This window comes from Raphanus sativus, chromosome 4 (assembly GCF_000801105.2).
Source record: "Raphanus sativus cultivar WK10039 chromosome 4, ASM80110v3, whole genome shotgun sequence".
Classification (NCBI taxonomy): Eukaryota; Viridiplantae; Streptophyta; class Magnoliopsida; order Brassicales; family Brassicaceae; genus Raphanus; species Raphanus sativus.
Window position 1 is genome coordinate 46,149,155 of NC_079514.1, and position 21,669 is coordinate 46,170,823.

The following is a 21,669-nucleotide window of genomic DNA, read 5'->3' on the forward strand; positions in this document are numbered from 1 at the left end:
TTGATTGGTTGCAAATATTGCTGGTAAAAATATACATGTAATTTTTGTAATTAATTAGAAAAATCAGATGCAAAATCATATGAAGTATTATGATTTAATAGTATAGATGTGATATACTACCATGGGCAGAGCAAAGAACATTTTACTGACACTAGTCTGCCGAGCGACAAATGTATGTAAGTAAGTATGTAACCAATCGCAATGACTATCAATAAAAAGTTGATATAGAAAATTATATAGTGATATATATTCGTTTAACCAAAAAGGTAATATATATTCAAAATTTATAATCGGTCGATCATGTCATATATATATATATATTATTTGTTTTTATTTAGTATATCGAATATAAATTTTTAGTTATACTTTTCAAAAAAAAAATCAAAAGTTTCATAATTTATAGAAGAAATAGAATAAAAAATACCTGATTGTTTTAATTATTTAGTGGATATAAAAGTATAATAAAACATGAAAAATATGAAATATCTGTTAAAGTAAGATATAAAAATGCATCTTGCAATTTTATATAAAATGTAAAAATAAAAAAACGAAAAAGAATAAAAAACTTAGAATTAGACTGGATTTTTATTTTTGAAAGAAGGAATGAAGATTTATTTGTATTTATAGGCGAAGTGAAAAAAGCTAAACATGCATTCAATTATGTCGACTAACTTTTTTTTCTCATCTCATTATAACATAGTTTCTTCAGCATGCAAACACTTTTATATTTTTTTTTATTTTTTTATGTGTTTTGAAGTGTGAATGACCATTACATGCAGAGTTCTCTGCATGTGATTTTGTTCTCTGTTTGTTCTGTCCCACATTCAATGCATAAATGTTTAAATGGAAGGGTGGGACAAATGCAGTTCTCCAACACATGATATTCTTCTACAATCAAATCATCTTTCACCTTTCTTTTGTTTTTAAGTGTATGAATAGAGAGGCAATATAATAGCATATGTTATTCATCAGTTTTCTTTTGTGTATTTTAAGCCATTCAAGTTTTTTTTTGAAGTTACAAAGAGAAAGTCATGAAAACGACATACTTTTGTCCTTTTTCTGCAAAAAAAAACAGTTCATCTGCCTACAGTTTGATCCACCTTTTTTTTTAATTTGTGAATGCATACAAAACATAGTTTATTCTGCATCATTGTTTCTTCTGCATTTCTCATGTCTCTCTCCTGCTTTATATTCAGACACATTGTTTCGAATGGACGATGCGGTTCAAAATATGCAGATCAATAGATAATGCATAAATGTAGATCAAGTAAATATGCATAATAAATGCACATCAACTATTTTATTAAATCATCATTGTTGATTGAATTAGGATTGAACATTTTAGATTTACGGTTAGGGTTGGAATGTTGGAATCCATTTAAAACCAATATTTTTAGAATGTATTAGATTGAATAACTAATGTCGGGTTCATGTCAGTTTCTTTTTAAAACCCGAAACATAGCCGAATTAAACAGAAATAATTGTTGTTTTTTGTTTAACATATAATAGTGATGATGGACAAAAATGTAGATAAAACTACAGTATATTTCTTCTGTGTTTATTCTACATTATATTCATACTCTTTCAGTGAGATGCAGATTAAAACTCAGATTTAATGCAGAATATTAATTTTGCTTATAGTTCTGCATTTGTTTCTTTTCACTTTTTAAAATGCAGAACAAAAAACCCGTTAAATCTGCATGTAGATTCTTTTTAGAAAGTAAATTATTGACTTGGAATGCAATCCATAACTATTGCAGGAGAAAAGCAGATAAAATCAACATGCAGAGGAAACTGCAAAAGCTATTCATTCAACTTATAAAATGCAAGTCTAACTAAAAATAATAAAATATATTTAATCTGCATGGAGAAGTCTTTTCTGTACTATTTATTTTCTGTTATGTACTATTTATTTTTGTCATGCAATTTTTACATTTATTTAAATTATTTATATTTATATATATACTAATGAAAGAGATGTGTATTTTATTAAATTATAATCTCTTTCGTATTTTGATTTTAAAATTGTAGTAATATGGTTTTAGAGCAGTAACATATATTTTGGTAAAATTGCAATAAAATATATTTCGTTAAAATTGTCGGAACATGTATTCCGTTAAATTCAAACGTTTTTAAATTTTGATTTCGTTGAAACTGTAATTTATGTATTATATTTATATATGATATGTTTTGATATAGTTCATAGAAATTTTTATTATTTAAATATATAATCTTCTTTATTTAGACTTTTTAAGATATATACCTATAATAACTATTTGATCTATTTAGGGGTAGTAAATCCGGATATCGATTTGGTTTTTATGGCTTTTCTGTATTTCGGTTAGTAAAATATAACTACTATTCTAAATCCATATTTACTTCAGTTTGATTCGGTTTATATACAGTCGGTTTTCGGTTTATTTGGTTTTATACCAAAAACATAATTATTTATTTTCAAGTCATATTATATGAATTTTAGAGTCATGTTATCAAAGTAATCATTTATTAGTAAATATGATATATTCAAATATATGAACAAAAGGGTAACCATCAAATAAAATAATCAAATCGAGAATTAAAATCAAAGCTTGAAATTTTGAAATAAAACAAGCATGAAATAAAAGTTTTCCCACTTCTGTATTTAATGTTCATCAAAGTCATGATTCTTCTATTAAACACAAAACTTTATTCTTTTATAGATAGGAAAAAAAATTATGAAGAATTTTCACTAATCGTTGTCCATCAAATTTATAACCTTCGCTTCAGCTTCGTCAATGCTGAAATAAAGCAAAATGATTATAAAAAAAAGACTAAGAAAATAAGAAGCATCAGTAACGATATATTGTTATTTAATTATAGTTCAAGTATTTTATAAATAAGGGCTTCTTTATTATTATAAAAATATGATAATAGTTATAACAAAAAAAATAACTTACATAACAAACAGATTTTCATATGTTGTTATAAAATAGATACATATTTACATGTTTCTACTTTTGATCGGTTTTGTTTGGTTTATCCGGTTATAAACCAAATCATATCAAAATCCTGCTGTTTTAATAAAATCATATACATTCGGTTTATATGTTATGTACCAAAACCAAACCATATTGTTTATTTCGGTTCGGTTCGGTACGGTTTGGTTTTACCATATTGAATAGCCCTAGATCTATTTGATCTATTTGATCTGCATCTTCCCGCATGATCTACTTCAGTTGCACTTTTTCCACTTGATATCCCTGTTCTAAAACGCGGGCGCCTAGCCGCGTAATCGCCCGCGTATACGTGAAACGTGAGGTTGCCGTGGCGAATAAGTCCAATTCGGTGATATTATACGGTGCTCCGATTTTAGTCCGAATAGCGCACTAAATTTGATAACGCGGCCGCCTAATGGATGATACAGTTGATTAATTAAAAATTTAAACGTCGTCTGGCCCAAATTATTTTGGCCCATTCAGATTAAAAAAAAAATTAAAAACCTTATCTCTTTATCCCGAGAATCGATTTGGATTTTTCTCTGAAATTTTCACACTTGAAATCCTAATTCTTATCTGTGATTTTTGTTGTCAATCGAAAGTGAGACAGAGTGAATCAAGAGCTCATACATGTCTGGTCAACATTTCCACCCTTACTGAAATCATTCTCGGTAATAATCTTTTACCAAAGCTTGGTTGTTAGTGAAATTTGCTTAGGTTGGTGTTTATATAGATCGTGAATCAAGAGCTGATAAATGTTGTGAGCGGAGCTTTGTTGTTGTTTAGTGGAAGCTTTGTTGATGATTTTAGTTATAGAAGCTTTTTCAGTTTTGTATCTTTTTGTTAGTTTTCTTTTTTTTTTTGATTAAAAATAAAATCTTGATTTAGAGCTTCGTCGTGTATCACACACCAAGCTTCTTACTGTATTGTCTGGTTTCACATCACCTGCCCTAGAGTGTCTGTAAGAAGGTTCAAAAAACATCTTTCTTTTTTTTTTGTTAGTTTTTAGTGTTTGTCTTTATAGTTTAGTAAATAATTTTTAATAAGGAAAATGGAACTTGTCCTGTAGTGATGTTTGGATGTTAGCAATCAAAATTTTGGAAGTGTATTCGTGAGCCATGTTAATAATCAATTCACGTTTTATATATTTTGTCTCGTAATGATGTTGAAATTTTATTGTTGTTTTAGCTTAGGAAAGAATGGACAATCCAGCAACAGATACACTTCCACCACTGAAACGAAACTCAAATGATGTGGGCTGGGAGTATGGTTTGCTATGTGATCCACGAGATGTAGGTTATGTGGCAAAGAGGTTTTTGGAGGCAACAGAAAAATTGTGATGTAGGTTTTGTTTTTGTATTAGATGTGGTTGAACAAACAACAGTTGTGTTATCTGATCTAACTTGGTATTTATTGAATTTTTATATATTTAAAATTAAAATCTTATTAAAACTAGGCCCCGCGTATACCCCGAGTTTATCCCGAGTTTTTAGCAACTCGCTAGGCGTAAGGTAGCCGCACGGATAGCGCGTAGCGCGATTCCGAACAGGGCTTGATATGCATTTGTCCCACTTGATATGTATGATCTGATTGATCGGGACCACTTAAACTGCTTTTACCATTCCAAGAAAAATGTGATGGGTGACTTGCACGAGACCAATCATATGTTTTTGATTTTTTGCATTAATTCTTTATTAATAATTCAATTTGAACTCATTGATTCATTTTCAAACTAAATATAAGCTCTTTCAAAATTATATTTAAATAGTTTATTTTATTTTTTAATCTTAGATAATAATTTATTTTAGAAAATTCTGCTTATAGAATAATTTAAAATATATATTATTTATTTTTATAGTATATTCTATATAGATTTTTCGTGAATGTTATAATATTTATTTATTTTACATATAACAATTACTATTAAAAATATGTCTAAATAAATATTTCAAAAACAGAGTAGTTTTTGAATTGTTATATTTCAATAAATTATGAAAATTTTAATAGATTTAAAAGTTGAAGTAAATGTTAGATGATATTCAACAAAAGTTTTTTATTTTTCAACAAATATATTGTAACGAATTCATCCATTTTTATTTTCTATTTAACGAGAACTTGTATTTTTAAATACTATCATAAAATATTTTAAACCTTTTAACACCCAGTCTTGTCTTGTGCATATTATTTGATACCCAAAAATTAAACTGGAACATAACCGGAAAAAAAGATATTAAAACTAGACCAAAATTTACAAAATAACATGAACAATACTATTTCTTTAAATTTGAAAAATAAATACCGAACCAAAATCCAATGGATACCTGAATATCCAAATATAATAAAACTCAAATTGTTTTAATTTTGAAATAACAATAATATATAATTTATAATAAATTATTCAAAACATCTAAAGTATTTGAGTATTTTCATTTTAGGGTTATAAATAGGATTTTCACAGGTTTTCCGTTTTTTTCTTTAAACTTGAAGTAAACCAAAACAATTTTTAATTCAGTTATGTTTTAGATTTTATAAAAAATGACAAGAACCCGACATTAGCTAGTTGAACCGATCCATTCTGAAAATAGTTGGTTCCTAAACAGATACTAAACATTCCAATCCAAATAACATGACATAATCTGAACCATGAACCTGAAATGCTCAATGCTAGTTTAATCAGCAATGATGATTTGATAAATTATTTGTTTTCTTTGATCTGCATTATATGTTTTTTGTTCTGCAAATAAATAGTTGAATCGCACAAAATACAATATAATATGCATTTATGATGAACTGTATTTATTCTAATAGAATCTGCATATCCATATGAACTGCATATCTATTCATACACATGACATATGAACTGCAATTTCAATTTGCATGCAGGTTTTTTAAAATAATTTTCTTTTATTCTGCAATTAATTTGTTGAATAAAAAAATAAATGCACAAAAGACTGCAGAATAACTTGACTGCATTATTTTTACATCTCTTTCACTTTCATTTCAAACTTTAATTTTGAGTGCATTACACAATGGAGTACTTTGTGAAGATTTCTGTACAATATGATGTACTTTAGGCATGAGACATACTTTGAGCTTTAACTTGTGTTTTTTGGAAAAAAAATTGTTTCTAAAAGCAAAAGAAAATTGTCACGATTAAAAATGGGTAAAATATTATTATTTATTTAAAAAATATTTTACAGTAATAATATTTCCTTCCCCATCGTTGCTATGTTTATATTTTCCCTATCCTTTTTTTATTACAAGACCTCTCAACCGTTCTGGCTCACCATAAACGACATAGGATTGCACTCTCATATTCATTGCGACGCTCTCGCAATCATGAAAGCAATTCTATTGACTCCTCTTGCCATCAATTTTAACTCACACTCCTGCAATTTTTCCAGAGCACCACTAAGTTCACATCTGTACACCCGTAAAAAAGGCCAAACACCTTGTCTATCTACAGCTTCCACCAATTCAAGAGCTTTAACTTTTTTTTTTGCTAAAAAGAGCTTTAACTTCCACACACACATTTTCGAACCTATGTGTATGAACAAATAGTTTCAACCAATAAAAGAATATATTGCATAATATAAATAGTCTTAAACTTTATGTTACATTTACTTTTTGTATAAAATTTTGAAAACATCATTTAAATTGAAACACAAAATTACTAAAACTTCAGTTTTAAAATGAAACAAAGGACTATGTGACAGGAAGAAAGTATGCTAAAAGTGTAGCCAGGTCCGGTCCGTCATGTCTAGGCGCCTAAAGCAAAACCATATACACAAAAAAATACTTTTATAAAATGTAACATGCGGGCTTTGAACCCTGGGCAAGAGGAGCAAATGAAGTTACTAAAAGTCACAAGCCACAACAGGTTTTATGGAAATTACTACCCCCTTAAAGCCTATATATTTTTTGGCGCATACAGCTGGTGCTTTACCCGTTTTACCCCTGGGCCGGCACTAAATGTAACTATGTTTTAACCAAATAGTTTTGGCCTAATGATAAAAAAGTTCCAGATGGAGTTTTTGCTCTAGATTCGCTTTTATTTGATCAGGTAGCCATACCATATTGATGGATTAGTTGTGTATCTGGATGCAAAGCAGTATATCTGATGTAAATATCTCCCTAATTTTTCGGTGATGAAACTGCGAATTGACTGAATTTTTCAGAGATAAAACTGCGAATTGACTGAACAAGGCCCGTCCTGGCATCATTCACAACACCATTCCATGTTTGTCGTCGTCTTCAAAATCATTTACGTCTTTTCACTAGTCATATGCGTATTCTTGCTAATCGTGGCTCTTGCCATACGTAGAGTTTGGCGTGGCGCACGAGAATCTCGAGCCTTGCAAGTAAATAATTGATTTATGGTTGTAAATAAAAGAAAACATGAAAAGAATAGTTTAATACAGGAAAAAAGGATTTGCGATGTGTAAAAGCTACAATGGAATATTCTAATGTCACATTAGAAACAAGAAAACGAAAGAAAGACACAAGAGGATAAATGAATCTCAAAGGATCCATGACAATGCACTGTTATTAATAAACATAAGGAAGGATTCTATAGGGGACCAGTCTAAGATACTCAGCCCAAATCTCCTTGTACTTCTCTGCACATCGTTCCTCGTCTCTTCGCTCTCTCCATATCAACAGTATCAGGAGGTATATCGGGTAGAAATATGGAACCGGAGAACTGTGACAATGCACAAGAACAACATCATTGAAACATCCCAGATTAGTTTTGTTTAAAGTGATCAGAAAAGAACTTGCATAGCTTTGGAAAGTTCAAATGGTGTTCCCAATCAAATTCTCAGGTTACAGATCAACATCTAAACGTTGGACAAAGCAAGGAACATCAAGTCGACATATCTTAGACTTTGTAAGGTTGCACTCAAGCAGAAAAGTTACCTTATTCCACAGGGCAAACTGAAAGACAGAGCAAGCATCAAGTCGCCAAGGTAATTACAGTGCCTTGCGATTCCCCTGCCATGTTTTAGATAGCAAGTTATCGTAGAATTGTTCATCATTCGGACAATCAAAGACAGAGACGGCGAAACCAAGAAAAGAAACTAAAGAATGAGACAATGACTATACCAATAGCCTGAAGCAAGCAACTTTCCACCAACCACCACTGGAGGCTTACCCCATATAGGTGTTTTAGGGTTCTTCTTAAAGATATGTTTTTGTTTGTTAGCCCCTCTAAAAACCATGTACCTGCCAGGAAAAGAATATGTGAGTTTCTTAGTTTAGTTTCTAAGAATGTAATATAAAACAGTGACACAGAACTTACCCTATCAAGAACACAAAGCAATTGGCTACAATAGCAGGAGCTGTTAGTTCTACTTTGTTGTGCAAAAGCCACCAGCCCTGTACCAAGTAAAAGACAATCCAGTCAAAGAGTGATCAAGCATTCATACTGTTTCTGAGAACTGTTTACATGCCAACGAGACACTGTTGATAAGATTATAAAACTAATGTAAGTCGTGTCCACGCAGTTACATGCCTGGATGCTAAAAGTGAAAGGAATCCACAGGAGATCTCCAAACACCAGCATGAACCCCAACCTCTCTGCAATTATGTCCCACCTGTGCAAAAAAAAAGAAAGAACGACAGTCCGTACTTAGAGAGACCCAACTAAATGAGATAATAACTCAATATATGTTAGCTCAAGACGCCATGAACTTACGTGGAGGTCATATATTCTTCATGAACGAAGTAGTCCAATATATATAACTGCAATTACAAAGTTAATTAACACTAACTAAACACGGATGATCAGATAACGTCAAGAAGCAGGAGTTGTAAGTAAAAGAAAATGTACCGCACAGAAAATCTGGTAAAGAATCATGGACTGACTCAAGGAACCGTCCTGAAAACTTTTTGCCAGAATAGAGAGATTGATAAGCAGCCATCCCATCATCCCGGCTCTGACAAAGAAAAACCTACACAAGTAATATCATCATAATAAACATGTGCAACTGAGAGCAGTGATCCTATCCGGACATACAAATAGAAGAAAAAAAGGGGAAATGACAGGAGTACTTGAGATCGATGCTCATAAACTGAGGATTCAGCTGTATTCCAAACCACCTATCACATGATACAAACAATAAGAGAAAAAAAAAAGTCAAAGCAGCTGTTTGGAAGAAGCAAGTAAAAGACATAAAACAGGAACTTTTGTTTCAAATTGACTTAAGTGCAAAAACTAAGCCACTGCTAATTGATAAGATTAAAGAGCAATCTTCAGTCTTCCCTAGGAGAAACGACTAGACAATATTCATGCTTCTATACAATCATTGTTTCCTACTCCACAGTGTACCAGACTATTACTTTTTTGCTCTTGCACGACAACAGTTTGTGGGATAAGAAAAAGAGTATATGTACAAATCTATTATGCCAAGTACCAGTCTTCTACAAGATTTCCTGAGATATGAGGCTTTAGGGAAGAACTCTTATCCGAAGAATTGCGCCCGGTGATGTACAATACCAATGTCACCTGAGAATTAATAACAGAAACAATGGAGCTTAAATCTGATACTATGGTTTAAGAACAAGATCCACAATACAGATATTAATAAATCTTACCAAAACACAGAAGATAAAAGTAGCAGAGAGCAACTCAAGTCCTCTATCAGCAACCACCTAAATCAAATAACATCTTCATGCTATGAGGTAAAAGCATATATCATCAATCAAAGATTCATAGTACCAACAACACTTACAAGAGGTGACAAAACGCCGAGTTTTGCAGAAACTCCCAAAATAGTGACCAGCATTGTTAGTGCCAGTAGACCTGAACATCATTTTGGAGACAAATCAAACTCTCGAGAGCTCAGAGAATAATAGAATCAGATCCAAGTAACCAACCATTGCATCGGTAACGAAGGTGAGAGCCATCTGACAAAACGACGCCGCGGATAACTTTTCCAGGGAGGATTTCTCCGGCGACGGCCAAGTAGACGAAGTAAAACACCAGCACGTAAACCTAAATTACGAATTGATCAGGGGCGTTGAATCGAAAAGGTAGAAAGAGAGAGAGAGAGAGAGAGAGAGAGAGAGAGAGAGAGAGAGCTTACGGATTGCAATGAGGGAATGAGAGATGATAGAAGAAGACGGAGATCCATAACTAGCAGAAGTGTAGAAAAGGAAGCATTCAATTCAAAAACTCGAGTGTATCGCCTCCTCTCCTCTCCTCTTGACTTTGTTTAATTCAGATGGCAGAAGAAGAAACAGTTTTAGTTTTTTTTAGTGGGAAGCTCCCGTGGACTCAACTCTGTTGAGTTCACTTGTTTAATCAAAGTAAATTTTCAAAACAACCCTTACACTCTTAATTTCATACGAAAAAAGCATAAACTAAATAAATGGTTTTGTAATCCCTGATCAAGGTCATTCCCTTTTTTAATTCTCTGTTCAAGTAACAACAGTAAATCTAGAGGAACTCTGGTGGTTGTGTGGTGTGGTACTGTGGTTTGGCTTGCTTGCATACTTAAACCATCGATCTTAAATCATAATTTAAAAATTTCGCCGAATCCGAATCGATAAAAATGAAACCAAACCAATCCAAATTCGACATAAATACTAAATAGATCTTGTTTATGGAATTTCGGATTATGAGTTTTACATGAACTCAAATAAATATCTGAAAAAACTGATAATTCAAAATCTTTAAAAAAAAACTTATACCAAATATGATTTCAATTGTATCCAAAACATAATAAGTTGTTATTGAATACCAAAAATACTTATTTTTTATGTTGTGAACGAACGTGAATTAACTTTGAAGAAATTAAAGAGCAAAATTAAAGAGCAAAACGTATTGAGACAAATATTCATTTAGAGTTTCTTATTATTGTGTGAATGAATAATCTTACAAACCCTTAAACCCGTATTTATAGCAGCCTCAAAACCCGATTTTTTCTCTATAGAAATACGTACTTATCTAGAAAAGGTAAATTTTCTAAACCGAAAAACATACCGTACCAATGAATGCTGGACTTTTACTGGTGCACAGAGATTTAAGACACACAGATACAATATTTTACATGAAAATTAACTCAAATACTTAGTCTAATATATATTTTTATTTAGCTGGTATTAATGTTTTTTCTTTATCAAAACTACTAATAATGGAAACTAGAGTTTAGATTGTTATTATTTTATCATCGTACTACAAAGAAAAAGTCTGTTTACAATTTTGCCAGCCAGCTTTAACAAGGATACTTGCATTGGCAAACACTAGAATTACCGAGGGTGTAACACATCCCACTTCCACCTGCATACTTAAATGCACAGTTAATATCGCAACATTTTTGGGGGCACTTTACACTACATAAACCGGCCCCACCATTGCAAGTATTGCGTGGAGTCACCGAGGGTGATTCACATTGGTAGTGGCACCTGCACAGAGGCCCCCCAATGGAGCGGTCATCACAGTCACCTTGGCTTGATGGCCCATGTTTGGACTTGCATCTCTGGTCGCAGCTTTTGCAAGTGCCTAGTCCATCAATGCATATATTTGCTCTAGTCTGATTCACAACTGTAACATTGTATACATCATTAAACTTATCATAAAATAAATGTGAGAAAAATGTGATCACAAAATTATACTAAAAAACTTTTGAAACTGTATGAAAATTGCGGCAAATAAATAAAATAAACATAACAATTGAGAGATATAATAATACCTGAGGCAAACATGATAAGTAGGCTAACGAGTAATACAAGTGGAGTTATTCTCTCCATATTTTCACGGTTACTAGTTTTCTTCTAATCTTATCTTTCTCTGCAGTATGTTTGTATATTATCGGGACATCTGTTATCTATTTAAAAGCAATATGTAGACTCCAACTTAAGAGTATTTTCTCAAGTAAGGACATTTGCTTTCCGTCCGTCATAAAATATTGTTTTTTATGATGGTCTTTTGTTGACCGACGAATACACCGATTTATTGCTAAAATTGTATGGTCAATACAGGTACTTCCGTATAAATGTTATTCTCGATCGTCAAATGAGATTTTATGCCATAAGTGAGAGAGAAATAGATGATTCTGGAGCAAAAAGTTCTTAAAATCACTCTTATTATTATTATTTATTATTATTATTACATACTAGATAAAAAAACCCATGCAATATCGCACATGAACTCATTTTATAAATATAAATATGATATATTTTATAAAATAACATTTTACAAAAAGAAAATTATAATTGTTTTTAAAAAATGCATGTGTTACAAATTTGGAAGAATACGACTTTGCAACATTTTTAATATTTTTAAAGGATACATTTCTTTACAAGAAAAGAATCTTTGAAACAAAAAAATACATCTTTTCGTGTAAAATAAAATAAAAGTACATTAAATAGAGATAAATTTGAGAATAATAAAAATAAATACTCATAAACTATTCAATTGTTACATGAAAAAATACTGCATAACTTAAAAGTTATAACCTGTTGGTAAAGACACACATTGAAGTTTATGTGCCTGTTTTAAATCATTTTCGTTAACTCAATTTATTAAAAAAATATATACTATTTTGTATAATTTATATTTTACGTAAAGCATCTTATTATTTTGTTCAAAGAAGTGTATGTGTTACAAAATAGAAAAGATATATTCTTTGAAGGTCATTCCCTTTTTTAATTCTCTGTTCAAGTAACAGTAAATCTAGAGGAACTCTGGTGGTTGTGTGGTGTGGTACTGTGGTTTGGCTTGCTTGCATACTTTTTTTTTTTTTTTGTAACTTGCTTGCTTGCATACTTAAACCATCGATCTTAATCATAATCAAAAAATTTCGCCGAATCCGACTCGATAAAAATGAAACCAAACCAATCCAAATTCGACATAAATACTAAATAGATCTTGTTTATGGAATTTCGGATTATGAGTTTTACATGAACTCAAATAAATATCTGAAAAAACTGATAATTCAAAATCTTTTTAAAAAAGACTTATACCAAATATGATTTCAATTGTATCCAAAACATAATAAGTTGTTATTGAATACCAAAAATACTTATTTTTTATGTTGTGAACGAACGTGAATTAACTTTGAAGAAATTAAAGAGCAAAACGTATTGAGACAAATATCCATTTAGAGTTTCTTATTATTGTGTGAATGAATAATCTTACAAACCTTTAAACCAGTATTTATAGCAGCCTCAAAACTCATTTTTTTCTCTATAGAAATACGTACTTATCTAGAAAAGGTAAATTTTCTAAACCGAAAAAACATACCGTACCAATGAATGCTGGACTTTTACTGGTGCACAGAGATTTAAGACACACAGATACAACATTTTACATGAAATTAACTCAAATACTTAGTCTAATATATATTTTTATTTGGCTGGTATTAATGTTTTTTCTTTATCAAAACTACTAATAATGGAAACTAGAGTTTAGATTGTTATTATTTTATCATCGTACTACAAAGAAAAAATCTGTTTACAATTTTGCCAGCCAGCTTTAACAAGGATACTTGCATTGGCAAACATTAGAATTACCGAGGGTGTAACACATCCCACTTCCACCTGCATACTTAAATGCACAGTTAATATCGCAACATTTTTGGGGGCACTTTACACTACATAAACCGGCCCCACCATTGCAAGTATTGCGTGGAGTCACCGAGGGTGATTCACATTGGTAGTGGCACCTGCACAGAGGCCCCCCAATGGAGCGGTCATCACAGTCACCTTGGCTTGATGGCCCATGTTTGGACTTGCATCTCTGGTCGCAGCTTTTGCAAGTGCCTAGTCCATCAATGCATATATTTGCTCTAGTCTGATTCACAACTGTAACATTGTATACATCATTAAACTTATCATAAAATAAATGTGAGAAAAATGTGATCACAAAATTATACTAAAAAACTTTTGAAACTGTATGAAAATTGCGGCAAATAAATAAAATAAACATAACAATTGAGAGATATAATAATACCTGAGGCAAACATGATAAGTAGGCTAACGAGTAAAAAAGTGGAGTTATTCTCTCCATATTTTCACGTTTACTAGTTTTCTTCTAATCTTATCTTTCTCTGCAGTATGTTTGTATATTATCGGGACATCTGTTATCTATTTAAAAGCAATATGTAGACTCCAACTTAAGAGTTTTTTCTCAAGTAAGGACATTTGCTTTCCGTCCGTCATAAAATATTGTTTTTTATGATGGTCTTTTGTTGACCGACGAATACACCGATTTATTGCTAAAATTGTATGGTCAATACAGGTACTTCCGTATAAATGTTATTCTCGATCGTCAAATGAGATTTTATGCCATAAGTGAGAGAGAAATAGATGATTCTGGAGCAAAAAAGTTCTTAAAATCACTCTTATTATTATTATTTATTATTATTATTACATACTAGATAAAAAAACCCATGCAATATCGCACATGAACTCATTTTATAAATATAAATATGATATATTTTATAAAATAACATTTTACAAAAAGAAAATTATAATTGTTTTTAAAAAATGCATGTGTTACAAATTTGGAAGAATACGACTTTGCAACATTTTTAATACTTTTAAGGGATACATTTCTTTACAAGAAAAGAATCTTTGAAACAAAAAAAATACATCTTTTCGTGTAAAATAAAATAAAAATACTTTAAATAGAGATAAAATTGAGAATAATAAAAATAAATACTCATAAACTATTCAATTGTTACATGAAAAAATACTGCATAACTTAAAAGTTATAACCTGTTGGTAAAGACACACATTGAAGTTTATGTGCATGTTTTAAATTATTTTTGTTAACTCAATTTATTAAAAAATATTTACTATTTTGTATAATTTATATTTTACGTAAAGCATCTTATTATTTTTTTCAAAGAAGTGTATGTGTTACAAAATAGAAAAGATATATTCTTTGACTTTCCATAGACTTAAAATGTCTAATATAAGTAAAATGGGAAAATAATCAAATAATATCAAGAAAAATATTTTAAATGAAAAAGACATATATATATATATATATATCATTTATTGTTCAACTAAAACTATCTGTCAACTAACCGAGTAACCGATCTCTTGGAGAGAAAACCACGTCATATATCATAATCAGAAACAATTTAAATGAAAGACAAAAAGTGAATTGCACAAGAAACAATTTGTATGACAAAAAGAAACAATATAAGTAGATTTGAAAAGACATAACCAATCGATGCAACTTTTCAGACCAAGAACTCACAACCAATAGATACAACTTTTCATATTAAAAACTAAAAAATACAACTTTTATGTAATTTTTTAAAAGATGCAACTTTTCACATTAATATTAACTTTATATAAATAACTGTAAATATTTTTGTGAAAGTACTTAACATTTCATAAAAATAAACACATAACCTTTCAACTTAGTGCTTAATTATAGATTGTATAATGGTTGTACAAAGTGTAATTATGAATATGCGCACATAAATAGTTTTTCTTCTTCTCCTTACGTCGAAGTCACAGCGTCATTATTGAATAGTTGAGCTCTTTACAATGAGATTTATCACTGCGCTTTGATGATTTTAAAGAAGTAGAGTAAGTCTTACAAGTTTATTTTATTACACAAGTTTATATATGTATAGCCAGTTTTACCTAACCATCGTTAACGTTCAGGAGTCTACACATGAAGAAGTTTTGTATTAGCGTAAAACATAAAAAAACGTTTTGGTTTGGACAGAAGTCGTCTAAAGGTACTATAATAATACTAGCAATTAGGATTAAAACAATTAATTCCAACGGTAAAGTTTATTCTTTATTTCTAATCTGATGGCTAGGATTTTTTTTTAGAATCCTAAGTATGACATCAAAGTTTTACAAAGAAAAAAATGTGAGGTATATTTTTTCAAAAACTTAACCATTGAACCCTTTCATAATAAAAACATTTAAGAAATTCATTCACTTAAGTACAATACATGTTCATTTATTGAAAAATTGCATCTTTTCAGAAAATTAATCATATAAACATTTCACTGAACTATTTCGTTAAACATTTTAATAAAAATATTGAATCTAACGGTTCAAATTATCACAAGTTTGTAATTTAACAAACAAGATTTTTATCTATTTATTAGATCTGAAATCGTCAAAATGGTTTAGTAAAGACGTGTCTTTTTATGATGCACTCTTTTACTGACCTCTTTTAATTTTTAAATGATGCACTGTTTCACACGCTTTTTTTAATTTTCGAATAATACTCCATTTTACATTTCTTTTAATTGTTTAACGATTTATTCTTTCACCCTCTTCTTTAATGTATGAACGATGCATCTTTTTAAAAAACCTCTTTTGATTTTAGAATGATACACCTTTTTAGTTGATTGATACATTGAATTGTTTTACTAAAACCATATGGTTAAGTTCGTTTTGACTATGCAATCTAACTCAATGAATTTGTTCGGTCGATAAAAATATGAGATCATCAACTTACTAATCTGAAAAAGTGTCTTTTTGGTTTCTTTTGTATTTTCGAAATATACACCCTTTTGGAAATTGCATGTTTTAACAAATGTATATATTGTTCGCCAATTTTTAAGTTTCTAGAATGTGTCATGAGTACTATCATCGAACAAAATACCACTAAGTAATAATTATATATGAATACAAATTTTTATGTAATTTTTTAAAAAGATGCAACTTTTCACATTAATATTAACTTTATATAAATAACTGTAAATATTTTTGTGAAAGTATATGACCTTTCATAAAAATAAACACATAATCTTCAATTTAAATGGAATTCACACCTTTTAGAATTAATCAAGATTCCTATTATTAGTAGATTGATAATAATGTTTCTATGTTTTAACAATTACATTTAAAGTATTTGAAGTTCACTTACGAATAAGTTTACTGTTAAAATTTAAACATTGTTGTTATTTTAAAGTTTAACAAGTGTTTCTTACATTTATAGAGTTGGTAGTGTTAACTTTAATTTGTGTATTTCATTAGTATTATGTATGATTCTCGTTCGTAGAAAGCTACCAAATCTTCAGAAATTATTTTGAAAGACAGCAATATGGTTTAGAAAGACAAATACACAAATTTATACAAAAAATTGAAAATATATTGAGTTTTATCGAGTATAAGTTAATATTTTTAGAACCGACAATCCCATAAATATATGAAACCAAAATATTTCGATTTCAACCAAATTTTAGACATGTAATTAAACCTGAACCGAACTCCACTAAATCTGAATTGAATCCAATCCAAACTTTTATAATATTTGAATGAGGCTGAATTTATATATCTGAAAGCTGAAACTTGAATAGACCCAAACCGAAATCCAATTCCACAGACCTAGTTGTTATCTGTTTGAATCACGATTCACGACCAGTACATGCGATATTATATTTTACATCTGAATGAACAAAGAAGTTGGCAGGTTTGTCCGAGAAGTTAAAGGGGGAAGAGTCACTTAAATTCTTCATATAAGTGCGCATAAGTTCTAACTCCAAAGCTTGTTTTTTTTTATTTTTCTTTTTACTTTTGACATGTAAAGAAGAAACACGGACCATAATCTGGATATTCAGAGTATAAATAAGATACGTTATGGGTTTGAGAAAGAGCTTTTTCAGACACACTTCCTTGATAAAGCCTAGTTTCAAGTTTCTTTTTAATACAAACGACGCAGTAACAGTTAAGAGAAATGGATAAAAAATTAGAGATTGCGGTGAGCGTAGATCGAACACGCGACCTTCAGATCTTCAGTCTGACGCTCTCCCAACTGAGCTATCCCCGCAAGTTATTTAATATGTACAAGGAAATTTAATAAACAAATACTATATGACACTTATACTACAAAATTGAAGCCTTAAGTGTATAGCAATTGTGTGTAAACTACCATAACTCATTATGACATCCCATTTCCACAAATATATATATATATATAGGTTTATTTATTTATAGTAAAAATTGTATGACAAAGGTAATGTCTAATGTTTAGAATTGGGAGAGCAAAAGGTGTGTGTCAGCAATTGTACATGTAATGTAACAAAAACATAACCTTAACAAGTGGAAAATCAATCGCAGCTACCAACCAATTCGAGTTAACGCATATTCCTTTGGCATATTTCCTTTTCAAGATCTTTGTTTTTCTATGTCCACATCTCTGTTTCTAAATCCTTTTATTTTCTTCTGGATATTTCTAAATACAGATGCCTAACAACCTTATAATTTTTAGGACATCAACTTAAAAGTTGTCCTAGTATGTATTGTTTTCAAACTATATAGTTATTTACTGTTGGTAAACAAAATATCTGAATTCTTTTTATATATAAAAGTTGTCCTAGTATGTATTGTTTTTAATGAGTACATATAACACTTCTACATAGCATCTGCTAACAATATTTCATAAGATACTATTCCGTCTGTTTCAAAAAGATGCATATTCCAGAGAATTTTTTTTTTAAATACATTTTTTATATTTTCAAAACAGATAGCTTGTGAGAAAAAATCTCCGGGACTCGAGTACGGGTCTCTCGGTTGAAAGCCGAGTATCCTAATCAGCTAGACTACGACGGATTTGATAATTATAGACTACTTAAAACAATTAGTATACTAATAAATTACTAAATCCATTTCAGCGAAGAGCACTTGTCTTACTTCTTCTATCTGTCTTTGCAATCTCAACTGCGAAAAGAGTATTGCCGTAGGAATCGGGATCGTTCTTCTGGATCATGAGAGCTATTCCTGGAAGTCTTTTCACCATGGATTGTATGACATCAAATTTTTTGGAGAACATCTGCTCAAAAACATTAATTGCATTTTCTAAAATCCTATTGATTTAAAAATATAGAAAATAAAGTTACAAAAACTATAAATTTAAAACTAAGTTTTGATATGTTTTATTAAAAAGTGTGAAAAATCTAAAACAATGTATTATTTTAAAACATAAAGAGTATATTTTCGATGGAAATAAAATAATATCAGATTTATGAGCACTTGCACTTCATATTAGTACTAGTATTCTTTTGCGTGCTATGAACGGACATTGTTATATGTACACATATATTTTTAAGTATAATAGGTAAAAATTACAACAAAAAGAAATTTTATTTCAGGGTTATTAGTGACAAATTAAACTTAAAAAATAAAAATTACTGTTATATTTTGCAAAACTTCAGTATAGACCCAATATATAAAGGTAAAATATTGTTTTCTCTTTTTCCAAAGCCAACAAAATATTAGTATAAGATATGAATCTCAGGCTCTTGTTAAAAAAAATTGACCATATTTTTCTAGAATAACTGACATCCTACTTTTCAAGATGAGGCAACATTATATCAGAAAAAAAATGTGTATGTTACTCACTCAAAGTTAACAAAATAATATCTCTATACAATTTTAAAACATATATAAAATAAGAAAAACTAACCTGAGATCAGGTCTTCATCTAGAAAGTAGACATGAGATTCTTTCTCGTTTCATCTACCATTTAAGTCCCGTTTTTTCATTCTGGTTATCACTACATTTTATTTTCTTTTTTTCTTTTGTGGTGCTTCTCAAGTTTATTAGGGGACTTATAAATCCTTAAGGTGAGCTTCCTAATTTCCTTTCTCAAATTATCACCACTGCAACCAATAACATTTTCAAGCATATCAAGAATTAATCTAGTCAGTTGTTGAAACGGTGGGGACCTAATTTATGACGTTTACCTTTTCTATCATAATATTGCATAAATATGTAGTTTTTGCCAACAAACAAAAGAGACAAAGGAAAGGACAAAAATCAACATGACATAAATAATGAGAGACAAAGGAAAGGACAAAAATCAACATGCATAAATAATGATTTGAGTATTAAAGAGTTTACATGTATTTTACTCCCTTCGCTTCGAAATAATATAATGTATGTTTTAATAATTTTCACACATTAAAAAATCCCTAAATTTTTGATAAATAAATGTAATATTTTCTGTATTTATTGAACATGTAAAATATGGATCTTTTATAAACATTATTTTTATAAATCATGGATCATTCTGAAATCGAAAGGGTACTATATAAAGTCACTAGGGTAGACCCGTCCTACGGGCGGGATATAATTTATATGTGATATAGTTTTAGATTTTTGTATGATTTTATAGTTTGTGTTTTAGGTTTACATTAGCAAGTGATGTGTATAATAATGATTTTTGTCTTTCAGAAAATTTTAAGTGATAATAAATATTATATTCATTTTACTTAACTTTTGATATTAATTTATTTTCTATTTTAATGTATTTGTTATCAAATATATTTTATGACACTATACTATTTTAGTTATTATCTCTTTTCTTGTTATGTTTCTAATAATAAGAACACATTTCTATATTATCTTCACATATATAATGTTAGAACAATTTTTTAATATAAACTTTAGATTAACCTTGAATGCTATTAATAAATTCTACAGCAATGACTTAGAAATCTATAACAAAATGGGCTAACAACAAAGCGGATTCTGCAGCTGCGACCGTTGGAATCAATGAAGTAAATACTTGACCAATTATGTCATCCGGAAAACCGGAAAATACCAAAAAGTTCTAATTCACAGTTAATAACATTGATTCAATTGGCATTGACATAATAGAAATATTTCATTTATGTTATCCACCAAAAAAATGCCCTTTAGACTCGTGCTTTTCATAAAATCAAATATATACTTACCCTAATTTAAAATATGTACTATGAAACAACCCCCTCAAAAATTGTCAAAGAATAACCATGCACGACCTGCAACAAATGTCAAAGAAGTAAATCACCACGAACTAACCTATCCAATAGCGTTGAGAAATAAATAAAAAGGTAATAAGAGTTCGTACATCAATAAGGAGTACACATAAAAAATGAATAAACTCTCTTAGATATTGCTTCAGGCACTTGATCAGCAGAGTAAAAAAAGTCTTGATCTTACTGTTGATCCTCAGACCATTTGATTACACCCACCTTGGAAAAGAGACTAAATCTGAGAGACTGAAACAACAAAATCCAGATAGTTTTTAATAATAAGGTAATACCTTATTTTCAAATGTAGAAAACAGCATTAGCGTCATTGTTCCAAGTATTAGGAACTGGAAGCCTCTTTTGCTTGTTCTTCATAGCCACGACCTTCTTCCTTATCTTCAACATCACCTCCGCTGCTTCCTCCATCCAAGCCTTTCGGTTCTTCTCAAAGTTCCACAGCTCTGAACCCACGTAGCCACCGCTCGGGTTGTAATCCACTATCTCCATTTTTGCTCTCACCACTTCATCGCAAAGTTCTCCTTCAGCTTAACCAGCTTCTCATCGTTTTTAGCAACCACATTCTGCATATATTTTCACGTAAGAGATCTTGAGATATACTTTGTAATAGAAGGAAATGTTCAAAAAGTCTATATGTTGTAAGTCCATACCTTTGCGATTCCATCAGATTCATCCACTTTAAATGGATACCAATGCACATCTCCAACTTGTCCTTCCCAAAATGAACACAACTCCATAGCTTTTACCCCTGCTTTTGCTCTTGAACCTCATCTAAGTTTCTTCTTCACTGCTAGCACAAACGGCTTCATGTCTAAGTGCCCCATCCTGATCACTCTTATCTCCCCTACACTCACCAAATCCTCATTTTCATTCCAGAAACTGCCACATCAAAGTAATATGATTAGTTAAAATGGCATACAGATTTATATTGTTTTTGTTTTGTACCTTAATCATCT

The 21,669-nt window shown here is 30.2% G+C and overlaps 1 protein-coding gene, 1 long non-coding RNA gene, 1 other non-coding gene and 1 pseudogene across 3 annotated transcripts; all 4 read right to left on the minus strand.

The window, feature by feature from the left end:
- Positions 1 to 7,368: 7,368 nt before the first annotated feature.
- Positions 7,369 to 10,241, minus strand: LOC108849686 (delta(14)-sterol reductase). Its single transcript, XM_018623274.2, has 13 exons — positions 10,061 to 10,241; positions 9,852 to 9,969; positions 9,707 to 9,777; positions 9,570 to 9,626; positions 9,389 to 9,480; positions 9,027 to 9,074; positions 8,806 to 8,926; positions 8,671 to 8,717; positions 8,488 to 8,569; positions 8,275 to 8,351; positions 8,079 to 8,198; positions 7,893 to 7,967; positions 7,369 to 7,677 (listed from the first exon to the last, which is right to left on the minus strand). Exons 1-13 carry the CDS (start codon positions 10,106 to 10,108, stop codon positions 7,524 to 7,526), a joined length of 1,110 nt encoding a protein of 369 aa, XP_018478776.2. The 5' UTR covers positions 10,109 to 10,241; the 3' UTR covers positions 7,369 to 7,523.
- Positions 10,242 to 13,452: 3,211 nt separating this feature from the next.
- On the minus strand, positions 13,453 to 14,001 carry LOC130511517 (defensin-like protein 182; annotated as a pseudogene).
- Positions 14,002 to 17,657: 3,656 nt separating this feature from the next.
- Positions 17,658 to 17,730, minus strand: TRNAF-GAA (transfer RNA phenylalanine (anticodon GAA)). Its single transcript has one exon. It is a non-coding gene; the product is annotated as a tRNA-Phe (tRNA).
- Positions 17,731 to 20,536: 2,806 nt separating this feature from the next.
- LOC108851168 (uncharacterized) lies at positions 20,537 to 21,585 on the minus strand. Its single transcript, XR_008944682.1, has 3 exons — positions 21,364 to 21,585; positions 20,989 to 21,276; positions 20,537 to 20,917 (listed from the first exon to the last, which is right to left on the minus strand). It is a non-coding gene; the product is annotated as an uncharacterized LOC108851168 (long non-coding RNA).
- Between the last annotated feature and the right edge of the window lie 84 nt (positions 21,586 to 21,669).